At 24.1% G+C, this 18786-nt stretch overlaps 1 protein-coding gene across 1 annotated transcript; it reads right to left on the bottom strand.

Moving 5' to 3' along the window:
• Positions 1 to 172: 172 nt before the first annotated feature.
• On the bottom strand, positions 173 to 18421 carry LOC129968836 (vacuolar protein sorting-associated protein 53 homolog). Its single transcript, XM_056083113.1, has 23 exons — positions 18235 to 18421; positions 17429 to 17541; positions 16560 to 16690; positions 15905 to 16058; positions 14634 to 14749; positions 14066 to 14185; positions 12951 to 13029; positions 12697 to 12764; positions 10704 to 10776; positions 9496 to 9638; positions 8208 to 8370; positions 7839 to 7940; positions 6977 to 7068; positions 6653 to 6892; positions 6278 to 6419; positions 6095 to 6177; positions 5937 to 6015; positions 5234 to 5382; positions 3385 to 3454; positions 3216 to 3301; positions 2031 to 2082; positions 1437 to 1541; positions 173 to 408 (listed from the first exon to the last, which is right to left on the bottom strand). The coding sequence occupies exons 2-23, from the start codon at positions 17513 to 17515 to the stop codon at positions 226 to 228; spliced, it is 2517 nt and encodes an 838-aa protein (XP_055939088.1). The 5' UTR covers positions 17516 to 17541; positions 18235 to 18421; the 3' UTR covers positions 173 to 225.
• Positions 18422 to 18786: the final 365 nt, after the last annotated feature.

Raw genomic sequence — 18786 nt, 5'->3', positions numbered from 1 at the left:
TTCTTAAAATTTTTATAATAAAAATGTTAGTTACCAATATAGTAATTAGTGTAATAGTTTTTTATTAATTCTAAATAGTTTTCAATTCTGAAATATTTATTAAATTTCTGATATTTATATATCCATATATTGTGTCCGTATGTCCATATATACAATAAAAATTCAAAAGACAAACAAATTAAATAAATTTGTATTTAAAAAAACAGATATAAAACTACATTTGCATTATAACCTTTTAATTAATTTTTCTAATCTTCGTATTCGACTAGATTCATGTTCTGGTGTACTTGATAACATAGGTAAAGCATTAACATCCTGCTCTTGATGATGTCCACCTGTTGTTGGCACTGCAGGTTGGCGAGAACGGAAAATATCAGTCATTACACTCAACTCATTTTTCTTAAGGCCCTGCGAATAGAAAACAAAAATAAAATAGTTTATTTTAATGTCCAATAACAATTAATGCCATAATGAGGCATGTATATTAAAACTTAATCCAGAATATTGTAAAAGCCTTAAAAATAACTAATTATTGTTAAAATACACAAAGAATAATTTTAAAACTTTCATTTAGGCAGAATCTTAATTTTAAATGAGTCAGAGAATAGGACAAATTATTTGAATAGTAAGAAAGAAATAAGTTGAAAACTTAGCAAATCTTTGACAATGATTACCATTAATAAATAATCATAAATTTTCTGGTGAAATTTTGTAAAACAAAATATCTTCTAAAGTATTTATGACATCAAACTTTTAATTTTATAAGTACGAAATAATTAGATACATGTATTTCCAGATTATAAAAGATTATAGCATTTAGATTATAAAACGAATTTAATTTTTTGTAATAAAGGGAAAAAAAACCCCTTTTGATTTTTCATTTAAGACAGACCAAAAAAAGAAAGAAAGAAAGAAACTAATAATGCATATAAAAACAATAATTTAATATTCTTGATAATTCGTTTAAAAAAAGATCAGTGACCAATAAAAAAATTTTTTGGAAATATGGTATACTAATGCTTTATAATATATAATGCTGGCAAGCCAGAAAAAATACATGACTGACAAAGTATAAAATCTTGTAGCAAAAGTTGTTCATATATAGAACATTGCAAAATTTTGTGGAATAATCCATATTTTATTTCCAAATTTGCAAGAATATAATCAATCAAGAAATAAACAAAACTGACTACCAGCTCAACTGGCAAACTAACAAAAAATACATAGAAATTTTCTTACAAATTTTCTTAAAAATTACAGAATTATCCAAAAAATAATATCTTTAAAAGAAACTTGATCAGAAGATTTTACAGCGGACATTCTTTTTTTTCATGAATTTATTATTATAGACAGAAACAGCTTAAAATGATAGCGCAAAAAATAATATGCAAGTCAACAAAGCAATAGTTTTTAAAAAATCCTCCAAACAAAATTACCTTCATATCTAAAACTTTTTGGAATTCTGTAATATCAGATTCAGGTAATAGTTTCATGTAATTATCTACAAAACTTTCAGCATTTTCATGTGGTGCCATAACAACCTGATGAAAGAAAATGAGTGACATTAGCAATGCAAATACACAATTAAGAAAAATAATAAAATAAATAATCTCAAAAACATTAATTTTGTATATTACAAAATTAATGTTATTTCTATTTTGTACGTTACAAAATAGAAATAATAAATAAATTCTATCAGCCAGTTAATATTAATAAAGTTATGGTTCTATCTGAAAATTCATAAAATTAGAGAGTTCATCTAACAGCTCTGCGATTATTTTATTTGCTTATTCCTTTTCAATAGATATTTTGCAACTTAAATCTTTTGAAACCTAATATTCAAATAGTGAGGATATAACATAATTAATTTTAAATTATTCTAATACAAGCCAGATTTCTCTACTATCTTATTGACTTAGTCAAAATAATAGAATTAACATATTTTTTTTTCTAATTAAATTTGAAAAAAAAAAGAAAAAAAAACATAAGTTAGTATAACAAATTAATATGTTAATAAATTATATACAGACCTTTAATATCATTTCAGCTTTAGTCATTCCTTTAACAACTATTTTTGTATACCTAAAATTTAAATACAAATTTAATTCAGTTATCAAAATTATTCAGTATCTAATTTTAAATATGTAAAACAACATTTTAAACATATCTTCCCCAAATTTCACTAAAAAAAGGGAGAATTATTGTTTTAAAAATATAAGGAATATATTAAGTTGTGATGCAATTAATTGTTTGTGTTACAATTTGATAGCTTCATTAATGACATTTTACTTCATATATCCAACTATGAACATTGATGATATATGGCATATTCAACATGTTAAATCTATCATGATCTGGAATGTAAGAGGAAACTAAACTTTTCTAAACAACAACTAATTTTGCTTTTTGAGTTTAAAAAGAATGGCATAGTATATAGAAGGAACATGAAGATTTTAAATTAAAACATGAAACTATATGATAGGGGCATATCTGTTCCCAATGAGAAGGAAAAATTATAGCAACTAAAAATATTTGATATTTCGAAAAGGAAAACTTGAGCATTAATAAATCTGCTAACAACACTTAAAAAATTCAAGTACACGAGGATCCAATTAATGTCACAAATAAATAGACAAAAAAATAGTGCAAAACAATATCAGCATGTAAAGTAAAGTATGATATTTTACATCATAAGATAAAAATTAACTTTTATACATTTAATGGTGATTAAATAGTACAAAATTTCCTGAGTTGAACCGTTTGTCAAGAAACAGTTTTGAAACTATCTAATGAGAGTAATTTACATAATGCAAAATCAACTCCTAGTAATTTGAAAGTATGCAATCAATGAAAAAGGACTGATTCATAAAGTTATGAGTAAATGGAAACAGTGATGAAATCTTTGAAAGTGTATAAAATATTCCTTTAATTAATATAAATAATAGGGATGCAATGTTTTTATTTTCAAATACATTTATGTATATTATTCTTCTTGAAGTAACCATCTTAAAAGTCTCAAATTTTCTTCTAGTTGGATATTAAAATATAAATGGGAAAAATAGTCAAACTCTTATATTATATATATATATATATATAATTACATATATATGTGTATATAATACTTAATATATATATATACTCTCAAAAAAGAAGGTTTTAATAAAAAACAATGTTTTAAAATTATTATATGTAATTTAAATATATCAACCACTTACATGGGAGGTGGTTTCCTCATGGATACTGATCCAAGAGAAGGCAGATCCAATAAAATGGTTTTAAGCATATGTGTGTCAAGAAGTAACTAAAAAAATCACAAATCTATTATCAATATGCAATTAATAAATAATGGATAGAGATGCAGCTTTCTACATAATTAGTCCTTACCTGTTCTGCACCAATCGGACTTACTGGTTTGCATTTGAATAAATGACCAATCAATTTTGGAATGAAAGAGCTAGAAAAATCAATTAATTCAACTATTTCAAAATCCATCAGAATAAAATTACATAATTGAAAATTCTGAAAGAGTCATACATGAGTAAATAAAGATAATAATATATAATATTATATATAGAATAATATAATATTTTATATAGAATTATCTATATAATATTGTATATAGAATGCAACTTTTAAGCTTGACAAAAACAAATATTATTTTCAATGGAGATTTTGATGGAGAAAAATGGAAAATTTGCCCTGTACTATCATTTGACAGAACTTAAAATTACTAATTTTGCTACCTATTAATGATCCATTATATATACATAAATGGTTTAAAAAGAGTAAATTGTAAAATTTTATTTATTATTAAAAAGTTGGAATTAAAATATTTTAATAAAGTATTTTTTGGAAATGAGATTTAATATTTTGACTCGTAAAGAAGACAAACAAAAATCATAGTTTTCATAAAAGTAAGGTAAAATTGATTTTGAAGCATTTTTTTTAGATTGCATAAGCGTTAGTTGTTTTTACTGAATTAAATATAGAAGTTTTATAAAAACAAATCAGATAAGAGTGGAACACAAAGGGGTATATGTACTAGGTGGGTTACATTACTAAAGATGTTCACAGCAATAAAAAAGATTTTTTTTTAATGAAAAATTCTAAAATAATTAACACTATTCTTATAAATTATTTATGATAAACTCCGTAAATGAATTTTCCTAATATACTTCTTTATTTTTTTTTAAAGATTGATTTTAGCTTATAACTTAGATGAACAGCCTAATTACATTTCAGATATTTCTCTTTTATATCTCTTTCTTCTTACAATTTCACAAGAACAGTTCTTCAAAAAATATAAAATAAGTAATAATAGCAATTTGTCTTCAATTTAAACCTTTCCGTCTTGATCAGATTCTTCATCAATAAACATATTTGATAGTTGTTTTTATAAGAATAACAAAAAAAATCAAATTTGCATAAACATATTTTTTAATTATCATTATTATATTACTCACTCAATTAACTGACGTATTAAAAGTATATTACTAGACATATAATATTTGTTTAAAAAATAAAAAGGTAAATGTTAAACTATTTTAAATTGTTTTAAAAAAATGATAATAGAAGAAAAGTTATCTTTTTAGTAATCTAGTGACAACTTTAATCATAATAAGTATAAAAATATGATTAAAAAAATGTTAAGCTAGATTATTAAGAACACCAACACATTTCTCTTTAGCCATACATGAAAAATTTTTTTAAAAGAATCTTAAAATTTATGTCAAAAAAAGATTTTAAATAAAACTTCATTCTACGATAGCATAACCAAACTACAAATTTCTAATATTATTAAATGAAGAATTAAGCCGAACATTCTACCAAGATTCTACAAAGGATGTGCATTAATACTGAAAAATTAAGTTCTGTATTATAATACATAACTCCATATACAATTAGTCTTGGACATTAACTAATTATTTAAGTGACAAAATATATTTTACTTCCATTTTCTACCATTTGAAACTTTACTATCTAAAATGGCTTGATAATCTTTAATCTTTCTATAATAATATAATACATTTCATACATACATATAAAGATACATAAAAAGATAAGTATTTCAACATTTTAAAGGCATCATTAAGAAATGGGACCGATATTAGGTTCAGTTCAAAAAACAGTTATTCATGATTGATAAAATAAAAATGAAATGTGAATTTCTTAATACTATACAAAATATTTATTGTAAATAAGATTTCATAAAATTTTTAATTTAGAGACATACTTGGCAAAATTCATGCAAAACTTTGTAAAGTACTTGCGAGATGTGGATAAGTTATCCCTGAGCAGTGGTAAAGTTTGCCGTAGATGAGTTGTGATAGCAGTAACATAACTACTTTGATCACCTACAGCTTCAAATGCAGCCCACTGTATCTGAAAACAGGAATTTGAAACTCTTGTTATTTAATTCACTTAACAAGTATTTCAATAGAATTAACAAAACTTTTTACAAATAGTTACAAATTTACTTTTTACAAATACTTTTTCTATTTTATGCTAATCATATAACAAATCAAATACATTTTTTTTAATACAACAGGGCATTCCTATGAAATAGACAATTAACTAATAAAAAAAATGTAAAATTTAAAATAGTTAAAGAAACAGTGTTAATTAATTACACATAAATGCTTTAATCGATTTTTTGTCACTATAAACAACACATTTATAAAGATTGATTAAAAAGTTAATTCATAAATTATTACTTAAATCTACTGCAGAATTTCTCTATATTACTAAATAAAAGTATTGCACAGTAAGAATGTTTTCAATGTTGCTTTAAATTAATATTCCCCTTCTACAATTTTGATTGTCTCTAACTTTTTAAAAGAAAATTAAAATATTATGTGTATACCAAAGCTTAAAAATTTATTCATTACCCTTTATCGGTTGGATCAGAGACTCAATATTATTACAACTGAACTTACTTTCGTCATTGCTGTTAGAGCTGGTTCACAAGCTAATTCTAAATTCTGAACAAGTAGTTGAATGCAATTAGATATTACACTGAAAATAAAAATGATAAAATATTAATATTTTACATGTAAAACAGATTACAAATAAAATCTATTTTCTGAACACATACTTGTGAAAAACATCTTGTTCAGATTGAAGATTAATTTGATTTGATAGTGTAGGATCAACCTTTTCTTTCAATTTTCCTTCAAGCTAAAATAAAAATTATTATTAATACTGTCTGTCTTATTATTTTATCTTGCATATATATTTTATAAAAAAAAAGCACTTCTACATGAAAATGAAATATTACCTGCAAAGTTGTTTCCAAGCAATAATCTGCAGTTGTCAGAATACTACAAATGTGTATTTGCTCTGATGGACTGAATCTAGCAACTTCACCTTCTTTTAGAAGACTTTGTATTAAATTTGCAGAAGGAGCATTATTTCCAACCCTAATTAAAAATTGTAGATAATGAACATTTATACTTGAGCTCAAATATATATCATTTGTACAATAAATTATAATATTCAACAATTTTTTATATAATGATGGCTACTCAATGTAGCCATAGAGGAGCTTTAATCTATCTAATATTACAATAGATTGAATTTTGTGTTTTGAAATATTAATTTTAAATAATATGTTGAAATACCATTCAAGGTAATGAAGGATCAGTAAACTCACTTTGGTAAGCTATTCTGTAAAACTCGAGTTGCATATTCTCTAAGATACTTTTGGAAAACAGAAGTCAAAGCTAAGAGAGGATGACCAATGCTCAATTGAGAACACTGAACAAGACATTTCTTGTAAAACACAAATAGATCTGCACAAGAGGGTAAAACATTTGCTCTACTAATTTCAGCCTTTGGAAGCTCAGCTTTTTGCATATCTTCCACAAAGCCATCCATCAGCTGAGCTAAATTTCTGAAATATTAAAAATATATATACATATTTTTAATACTAGGCTAAAAACTAAAGGAGTGAGTATTAATAAAATAGATAACATACCTATCTTGATATTCAACATAGATATTTAAGTGAGGCTCAAAACATCTGGAGATAATACCTTGAAATGGATTTTTTACTTTTGCAACTGAAGCCTGTAAATTAAGTTTTGGAGTTTGAAAAATATATTTTCAAAAGGAAAGCACAATATGAAAGATTAACATCACATTTGCTACAAGTATTTCTGTAAAGTTAATAATGATCACATTTTTTAAATCAAAGAAATAATTAGGAACACAACTTAATATTATAAAAAGGAAATGAAACACAATTGTAACTGTTTAATCAAACCTTGAGTATTAAAAGATTCAAGAAAAACAAAGCTTATTTTGGTGAATATAAGAGAATGATTCAGTGAAGCAATAAAAATTTCAATTTTGAATATTCTTTAAACATATTCTATAATAAAAAAATTGGTAGAAATACTACAATAAAATTTCAGCCAAAAGTAAGAGAAAAAAAAGCCAACAAAAGATGCATTCTGAGATATTTACGGCAACTTTTTACACAGTAGAATGTTATAACTCACAACTTTATAATCAATACCTTCCAAATTTACAATGTTATTTAAATATGCTATTTTAACAAATTAATTTTTTTACACTGGGGATGATCAATGAACAAATTTTTCAACATAAAATATTTTTTAAATATCTCTTGTTTACGATATTTCTAAACAGAAATTATAATTAAAATGAAAGTAAACTTTAATTAAATGAAAATTAAATCTGTTTGATTATTGAAAATAAAGCAAAGCAAAGCTTTTTTTTTTTTTTTTTTGCTAATTTTGATGAAGATGTTTATATAGGAATAAAATATCAATAATGACAAATAAAAGAAATGATGAAATATATAGAATATTTACACTTCCAGTTGAGGCAGTTTCTGGATTAAGGCCTTCTGTTTCTTTTTGAATATCTTCTTTAAAAGGATTGTTATCATCAGTTTCTTCAAAAGGATTAGGGCCCTTTAATTGCACACACAAAGAAAGAAAAATAATAAAATGAATCTTTAGAATGGAAATTTGATTAATTTAAATATGTCTTACAAATAACTATATTCTGTCTCATGAAAAAAGACAATATTTTATATTAAGTTAAAAGAATAAAAAATTCTAATAAGAATTAGAAATTCAAACTGCAATAGTTTAGAATTTTCTTCCTTTTAACTCCTATGCAGAATCTATAAAATTAATAATCAATTACACAGAGCAAGGAAAATGTTAAATATTCACCTCTTTTTTAACAAACTGGTACAGTAATGTTGAATCCAAGGTTACACCAGAGAACCGTTGAGCAAGTAAAGATTCAAAGTTAGTAGTTTTCTGAATGGCAAACAACAAAAGCTGTACATTTATTTCATTTTTCCTTGACAACATTATTTTTCCAAGTTCTTTTCTAAAATCAAACAAAAAAAAATTCTATTTACATCATTTTTTTAATCTTTAATAGATTTATGAAGGAGTGCAGCTTTTATCAAAAGCAGATAAGGAAATACAGCAATTATTGAAGCAGCATAGTTCAATATTTTTAGAATAACTAATTCATCATAATGAGAACTTACAAATTTTTTGTCTACATATAAAAAAAGTTCAATTTTTTATGTCACAAAAGAGTTGATGAAATTTTCATAAAAGTTTTATGGAATTATAAGGTAAAAGCAGGAATTTAACTCATTAGCAAGAAGTGTAATAAATGTATTTTTCAAAGGTTGAAATACCTACTTTAAGATATCATAATTTTTAATAATAACAATCAAAATACATTTCTTTTAGCTATAATATGTTATATAATCAGTATTTAATATGTATAAATTTAATAATAAAAAATATTAATAGGAAATGATGTTAGGTTTTTTTCCTTCCCTCTCCCCATTTTTGTTGATTTATGAGATCTTAATATGATAAACTAAAAGAACACAATGATAAACAAAGATTTAAATTTTAAAATATTTGCAGAAGAACCTACAGTTCTCCTAATTGAGCTACTATTGTATGAAGGTTAAAAGGAAAAAAAAAAAAAAAAAAAAAAACTGCTAGTGTAAAACTTTATTTCGCCTCTTTTAATACCTATAAGAAGAAAAAGTTCAAAATGTTCAGTTAGAGAGCATTTGAATATAAGTATATTTAAGAAATAATGTGTGTTCCTAAATATGTTAAAATAAAAAATTCATAAAATAAATTAGAGACAAAATTTTTCAGAATACACAACAGTTCTTCTACAGTCACAAACAATGAAAGTAAAGAAAATCCACAATTCCTTATACAAATAATCTATAAAGCCATTTTATTTACAATAACATTTTAAAATTTTCCTAATTTTATTATTATTTAAATTTTAAGATAAAAATTATTAATTTATATATTATAAATACAAAATAATAATAATTAATATTATTGAAATTTATTAAATGTTCAAATGTACAAAATTCATAAATCCATTAATAAACATTCATAAATTTATGACAGGATATTTTATTTGATATCAACTAAAAGTTCCATCATTCATAAAACTGATATTTACCTAGTGATATGACAAAATTCAACAGCAATATGTTCGCTCATTTCCCAATCAGGCGGAAACATGTGTCCAAATTTTTCTTCAAAGGCAACTAAATTTTTTTTCAACCATGCATATCGTTTTTCAATTTTATCTAGCCATGCAATCTAGAAAATATAGACACTTTTTAAAACAAAAGACAAATAGAAGCTTTTAGCAGAAATAAAATATATTACTTGCAGAAAGGAAAAAGGAATGCAGATAATGAAATTTTTTAAGGATAAATAAAGCCCATCTTTCAAAAAAGCAATTTTTTTTAAAAAAAAATCTCTTAATCTATTTTTAATTATTAAAAAAATTGTACACATCAAAATTCAAACTTATCTTTTTCAAGAACAGAATTAATTGGTCACTTTTATAATTCTGTAAAGATTAACTTTCCATTTAAAACAATTTGTTCTGACCAAATAACATATTTAATATTCTTTTTGTAATAATTTACATTTTATCAAATTATTATCAGTTTACAAATGATATAATGGCCATATGTTCAAAAGTTAGAAATTTTGCAGTTTCAGGATTGCATTTTATGACACCTCTCTTAATAAATGGTGAATAAAGTTTAACATTACAACTCACTTTTAACTTTAAAAGCACGTAAATAATTTAATTTAATTTTTTTGTATTATAACTTTGTAAAAATATAGGTTTTATTTATTTACTGCCTGTCATATATATCACAAGAAGCATTACTCATGTCATAAAATTCTTGAAAAATTAACTTTAATTATTATTTAATGACTTTCTTACTTAAAAATAAAAGCATTTAATTATTGCAATGGGTTATAAAAATAGTAAAGTTCAAATAAATATAACATCAAAAATTATTATTTTACAGAATTTGTCAAATATAACATAATCAATTAAATGAATAATTAATATTCCAATAAATTATAAATTATATTTTAATCTATTTAACAACATTTTAATAATTCCATATAAACATTCAACATAGTCCTACATTTTATTACTGAAGAACTATTATTTGTTGCAAGTATATTTATTTTGCAACAAGGATATTAGCATTTTTTAATCAAACTAGTTATGGGCCTCCTGAATCCAGCAGTCAATGCAGCTCCTAGTCCGATATTTGTCATTGGATATATGTAACATCAAATGTAATTTTACAAATCAGAATAAAATTCAATATTATAAGGAGGAAATATAATTACATCTTGAGTTTCTTGAAATAGATGACAATATTCAGACAGCTGAATGCCCACAAACCACTTCAGCAAATCACGTCTATATAAAAAATTTAATAAGGTTATTACTTTTTTCAATTATTCTTACAAGGATGTATAAAAAGGAAAACAATTATATGTTGATTAAAATTAGATGATAGATTTGAAACTAATATCAGAAAATAAAAGAAATTATACATTATTCAAAATTATATGAAAATACACAGATTAAAATAAATTTTAGAATCATACTATCTAAAAATAAATAAATATTAAGGAAAAAAAAATTAATAAAGTGCAACTATGTGCAAAGTATTATATTAATACTTTGTAAGTAGAAGATAATATAAAAAGTGCACATAAGTTTACTCAATTTTCAAATAAAATAAAAATTTCAAATTGCATTGATTTGATTTCATTGATTGCATTGATTTACATTGATTTCAAATGACAAAATGGTGTCATTTGAAACACCTTGTCACCTTTCAAAAAAAACATTGTACTTTTAAGGATTTTAGAATTGAAAATTGTGTAAGAAGCAATCCATATGTTGAAATAAGAGCACACTTCAAAATTTCCAGTGGCAACACCCATTTTTCTCATTAAATTTTAAAACAACATCAAAAGTTATTCCAAGTAGTAAAGTTTTGTTAGTTTAGGGCTATTCATTTCAAAATTACAAGCAAACAAAATTTTGACTTTCTAATGTTAAAATTAAATTAATTAAATCAGATGGACATACTATGAGTCAATATTGTAGATTTTTCATAAAAAGTTTATGACGAAATTATAACAAATGTTTGGCATTAATATAATTATCATCTATTTAATACATTGATTACACAGAGAACTATAAAACTTATATGATAGATGCAGCATTGCAAGCTCATTAAATGCAGCGAGAATCTATGATAACTGAAGTAGCACACCTGAACCTCACACTGTAATAAATTCAAGGGTTCAGTGAAAGTTATATCAACACTGGTGTTGCAGACCGATACATGCCCAATGAATCAGATATGAGCTCCCTTTCAGCCTTATCTTAATTATCTTTTCAATGTTACCACAGCTGTCATGTTCACCTGACATTGGATACTTTATACTTAACATGTTTGTTTATACTTATTATATTTCATTCAATGTGATCTTTCCTCTCAATAGCCTTTTCTAAGTATATTTAAAGTTGTTTAAAATAATGCCTTCAATTCGTTTGGAATTTCCAATTTAATACTAATTTTCATTTATTTTCTTGCAATTTAATGTCTTAAGTTCTAGCATTGCTCAATGAGTGTTTTACAATGACAACAGAATCAACAATGTGCTTCCCATGGAATACTAAATTTTACATAATTCAAAATTCTACATTAAAACTTATTTTAACATGGGCATGCATCTAATGAGTATTTCTCATGAGCATGCATGCAGAAGCACATGATGAAATCATAAGTGGATACATTCTATACAACAAACAAATACATTAGGCTCAACTTCTGCTTAGGTAAGTTTCATACGTCTTCACGATTCAAATATGATGGTATTTATTTTATGATATGATTAAGTTCAATCGGCACCCACTGTAATGAGTGACCGGATAATTTCATGTAAAAAAAAAACTAATAGTGAATACAGAAAATTGATTTTAGGACAAATAAAAATTATAAATTGTATAGTTATACAGTAAGTTTTCATTTTCAAATAGAATATTTTACCAAAATAGTTATTCAGAAACATGATGAAAATATTACAGTATTAGACACAATCCACATTCTTTAAATTTTATTTCTCAGTATAGTCTAAAGAAGAACAACTCCCTTCAGAAAAAACAAATTTGAATTGCATTTCTTTAAAAGTAGATTCTCAAAACTAGCAAAATAACTATAATAAGCAAGCATATAAAAGTACTAATACATATACTGCAAAAGTGGAACAAAAAGTTGCAATTTAAAATATAGATATTGCATAAAACTTTGATATTACATACTTCACTTTTGGTTCAAGGATTGAAACCACTAAACAAGCTTCAGCTAATTGTTGATTAGCAGTAAAATTCTGAAAAATAATTTTTTTTAAAAATTATTTAAGAAATATTGAATAATGTATCAAATTTCACAATACAGAATGTAAAAGAAAAAAAAATTCATAGATTAAATTGAAAATCAATTAACATAAATGCATAAGAAGATTTCTTAATTTAACTTAGTATAAAAGCACAGAATGTCAAAAGAATTTTATTACCTTGGAATTTGGACCAGCAAAGGCATTATGGAAATCATTGGTTATTTGTTCTGTCAATTCTGCTTTTATACTCTGAGATCTAATAAAGATAATGGAAAATTGTGTTCATTAAATACATCAAATTTTACAAGGTCTATTTGGAGAATGAATGTCATTTGATATTATAAAATTGACATAACTTTTAACACAATAATTTTATTAATATATAAAAATAGATAATTTTAAATTATTTCCCATAATATGTATTATTAAGACACTTTTCTTATCTCACAATCAGTTCATTTCATTCCTTCCTTAAAGAATAATTCCAGCTTTGTAGATAGCCATAGTTATACAGAAGGTAAAAACTTTTGACCCAAATAATTCAAATGAACAATTGGAAATGGCAAATGTAATAAGACATGGATCTCCCACACTAATTTGGAATCCAAACATCAATTTAAGAAATAATTAATAGATAGAAATTCAAGAACATCATGTCAATATGAAAAATACACAATGTTCCAAAATAAGAAAGTCAGCTGTACTAATCAAAATTTTTCTGAGAGTAAAGAACATGCAAGCTGCAAATATGATGCAACCTCAAAATTATGATTGCAGTGCAAAACAAGAAATTTTGTTTGTGTGTTTAATCCTGAAATGCTTTTACTAAATAAATAAAAAACCTTGAACACATATTTTTCATAACACACATAAGATCGACTGAATATTTTAACTATGAATAGTTGAATTTCTCATCTTAAAGTGCTGATTAGGATCAAATAAAAACAACATATTTCTGGAGTTCAAACAATTCTTGTAGACCAATATTACAATATCAATAAAAAAAGTAAAAAGTTGAATGCAACAACGAATGTTTTTACTGATCCATAATACACAGAGAAAAAACAATAATAGATAATGAGATATGAAAATTGCCTTAATAATGGCGGGAAAAACAAAGAGGGGGTAATTTAAGGTAATGCTCTTAACTGCATAAAAGAGCATTAATTTTTGAATAAGTTTATTCAGTTAAAAATTATGCATACCTTTAATATCAAACTGGTTCAAACTTTTGAATACATTTCATTATAAAGGAAAGAAACAACATTTTGTTTGTAATAAACCATACTTACTTATCAGCCAGTCTGGCTATTTGAGGAATGTTCATATATTTTTGAAAATGATCTAAGACATTAGTGACACCTTGCAGCAGATTGGCTATTTCTCCATATTGACGTTTCTTGACCAATACTCTAGAGATAAAAGAAATGCCAGAATTTTGAAACAACAATAATTTACTTTTATATTAAACAAGCACTGAAATAATGCAACATAGATTAAAAAAATTAAATTTAAAAGTAAATACTAAGAAGCAAAAAGAAAAATAACAGGAAACTGCACACACATATATACACACAGTCAAAATTTTTAATAAATTCAACTACTATAGTTTTTAGATATTATTTTTATAAAATCCTAATTTCAATATTTTTTTAATGTTTATGAAGGTCAACAATATGAATACTCATTCAAATCTCAAAGTAGGTTTTTTTTTGGCAATTACAATATTATTATAAGTATACTTCAAACAAGAAAAACTCAAAAGAAAATAATGATAATGTAATCATTTAAAGATTCTAGTAGCAATCAAACAATACATATTTTTTCCCTTCGGAAGTATGATAATTTTATAATACTTACTGTAATTTCTCTACTCCATCTACCAGCATATGTAACTGATTTAATGTAAGTATTGAAGCAGTAAGATGCCTTTTAGCATGATCTAATTGTTTGATGTCACGCGTAATTTCTTTTACCTAAATTTAAACATTAAAAGTAATTAATAATAAAGAAATGAATTTTTAAAAATATCACATTTGAAAAATTCTTACACTGAATGTTATAATTCTACTGTAATTTTGAGGAAAAAAAAATGTGTACAAATATGAAATAAGATTACATAGCATTGTTTACAGCTAGAAGATTGCAAATAAAGTTGCATTACATTGTTAAATACACTATTTACAATTGGAAAATTGCAGCACTTTTTTTGAACAACTTCACATACAAATAATGAGTAACTAATATAATGATATTCAGCTACTTTATAATGTGCAGCTGCAAAAAGTGGAAAAATGTAAGCAAAAGATGATTTAGTCTAAAGATGATTTATTAACAGTGACAATAAATCTATAATGGCACATAATATAATGATTTTATTACACTCAAATAACTAAAGATAGCAAGCAGATAAAGATCGCATAACTAACAAAACAATTTAGCATAGTTTCAAAAGACAAAAATCTGTAGAAAATAATCAACCTGATATCGATACAGTAAAATATAGAATGCCACATTTTTATTTGTTGGGTGATTTTCTAATTGAATTAATTAATAAGCTGAATGTATTTCCTCTATAGGTATCTCAAAAAAAAAAAAAAAAAGCCAAACTATTTTCTATCATTTTTTACAATTAAATTAGATTACTGAAATAGATTACAAATAATCTATTAATATTTATTTCAATTTAAAAGATAAATGACCCTCATAATGAAGCATAAAATGACCCTCAAGAATTCTAAAGAGAAGGAATATATATATATATATATATATATATATATATATATATATATATATATATATATATTTCCCATGCGCAACAAAAGAAGGAAAATGTCCTCCCCTTCCCCATGAGCAAACTACAACAACAAAACTCTTTTTAAGAATAAAAAAAAATTCTAATGCTTAATTTCAATACAGTTTATAGTCAAATCTTTCAAAATTGGATCATTGAAATAAATTACAAAAAGCAACTAAGATTTATTTTAAAATTTATACATAAATTGATTTCCAAAAATTCTTAAAAGAAAGAAAATGTATTTTTGTTCAAAATTTATTAAAACATCATAATATTTCTGAATTTGCAAAGACATGCTTGAATTACATTTTTGTAGAAAACTACAAAAACATACCATATGTTCAGACTTCTCTGCTTTATCTTTTATATCTTTTATACGTGCAAACAACTGTTTAATTGCTTTTTGTGCTTCTTCCAAAGCTTGTCTACCATCTTGGCCGACACTTGTTTGACCACGTACAACAGTACGGATTTCATCATCAAGCTGCCTGCAATAGAATGTTTAATCAATTCACATATTTCTTTCAAAATTATAAAGATTAACCTTTAGTAAGATATTTAAAAAAAAATCGCATTAATATTTTTTTGTATATATATATAAATCTTTAAACTAAAAAAAAAATAAAATAAAATTTATAATAATTAAAATTGAAATTTATTACATTTAAAATTTTAAAACTAAAGCAATACTTACAAATATTTAAACGCCATCAGTATAAAATTAAAAATATGGACATTTCAGTGAATATTACTTCAGCAGAAGTCATTTTAAAGTCTAAACTAAATTCAGAGCATGTTTAATTTTTTAAAAATTTTTTTCAATTTAAATGAGCATAGCATTAATAGGAAAGAGAAAGTTTGAGTTGTAATTAATAGATAAATAGAAAACTGTCTCTCAATAATAAATATATTTAAGTATGAAACATAAGCAAAAGACTTCAAAAGCCAGAAGGCTTCAATTTGAAAACAAACAATAAAATTTTTTAAACCTGATTTTCATTTTCATACGGCCAGTTACATCATCAATATTGGACAATGACTGTTCAGTTGGAAATAACATATTAATGTAATCAACAGCATTGAAGTCTGGATGGTCAAGGGGATCGGTGCTGGGAAGAACCTAAAAAAAAATGTCATGTTAAGTAATATATTATTTTAAGGTTGCAATTTTTTAGTAGCAATTAAATAGGGGGAAAAAATCAATATTCTTTAAAAATTTCATTTTGTAAATTTCTAAAACAAAAAATATTTTTCTAATTCATTAAAAATAAAAATCCAATTTAAAGTATGAAAATATAAAAACATAAAACATTTACAGTGTCATTACATTTCATCCTCTCTTTTCTTCTTTTATATAAATAATCATGTAACTTTTAGTTACTAGAATTGACATGTGAACAACAATGCAAAACAGAGTTAATTATATTTTTAGAATGCATGTTTCCAAGAAGTAATGAAGTAAATGTTGTGACAGTTTAATATTCTAAAATGATCATCACCTGAAATTCATTACAACAACAAATTATATAAAGAAATTACTCTACAACAACACAAATAAAAGAAAATATTTTTTTCACATAATAATGATGTAGGAATATTTTATAATACTAATTTATCATTAATATAATATACATATTTTTTCAAACATTCAGTTTTGACAAACAAAAATTTAATTCTTGAAATTAATTTGATGATTTTGATTCAAATTCTATAAAATTTGATATATAATAAATATTATAATTCATTAACTTTTATAGTAGAATCTTATCCTGCTACTCTAGATTTAATTATTTACCTGAGAAAATTTTTATTATATATTTTCTTTTTTTAATTTTAAATTCATATAAACAATCAATACCTGTTCAATAGCATTTTGAACTTCAGCAGGAAATTCAATGTGACTATTTATATTTTCATCTTCTATACCCTCATCATCCAAATCCATTTTATAATTTCATTCACTTAGATAATCTGGAAAACAAATACATAACAGAAAATGTTAATAATTATAAGATTAAACAATAAGCAATAAAAATATGTATTGAAATTTTTATTTATTACATTTTTTTTTTTTTTAATGAAAGAACTTATAAACATTTTTCAGGGAAGATGGCACAGAAAATAAGTTTTAAAATGTAATAAAGGGAAATTAAAGGATAATCGAATGCTTCAAAAATAAAATATATTGCTTAAAATGAATCTAAAGCAATATTTTTTAGCTAATACAATTTTCTTATAATAATTTAAAAACTTAATTTTACCGATGCTTTATACAAACATTACCTTCTACTATTTAAATAAAATCATTTTTTTTTTTTTGAGTTGACAAAAATATTGCATAGTTTGTATACTTTAGAATTAAAGAGGATGGGAAAATTAGTTATATAATTAAAAAGCTGTCAGAATGCTGGTAAATGGTTAAAATCATTAAATAAACAAATTCTTAACCTTTTTGGTCTAATATTTCCTCGGACCATTATGCTGGATTTAATTTAACATCAAAATATAATGTCTTATAATAATTATTCTAAAAATTACTTAGTCATCTTCAAATACATTGAAAAAGTTTGACAGAATCGTATGCATCACAATAAATTAATTAATTTCCCAAAAAAATTCTAAAACAATCAAGATATAATATAACTGGAAAAGAATTTCACTCACTTGTTTGAATCACATACTCATTACAAACAATTCCAAAACTTGTCAGAAAACTGTAACATAAACACACATCGTCGTAACCGCATCTGCGGATGCCATATTTCAGTATATAAATACTATTATATAAAATTTAGAAATAGAAAAAAAAGGATACTGTTTCTTTTGTTTACAAACTTCTAATCATTCATGATCTACTTATTTTATATTTTTTATAAAAGTTTTTATTGACTTCACATTTTTTTTTTCTTTCTGAAATGGATATTTGATCTAATATCATCACGTGATGTGATAAGGATATTGTACCGCACAAAACTAGACCTTAGAGATAGCAAATGGATGAAAATGATCCTTGATCCGAGCCAATGAAATTCACGAAAAAATCGCACGTCATTAAGACGTCAGAAAGAAAAAAAATACGAGAAAAACAAACAAAAGACTTGGTTGTGAACGGGAATGAGTATACTGTATTATTGAACTGATTAAATAATAATGGTATTTTATATGAAATTTATGACAAATGAAAAATATGGTACTGAAAAAAATTCTGGCCCAGCA

Source organism: Argiope bruennichi, chromosome 5, assembly GCF_947563725.1.
Source record: "Argiope bruennichi chromosome 5, qqArgBrue1.1, whole genome shotgun sequence".
Taxonomy (NCBI): Eukaryota; Metazoa; Arthropoda; class Arachnida; order Araneae; family Araneidae; genus Argiope; species Argiope bruennichi.
This window is presented reverse-complemented; position numbering and strand designations above follow the sequence as displayed.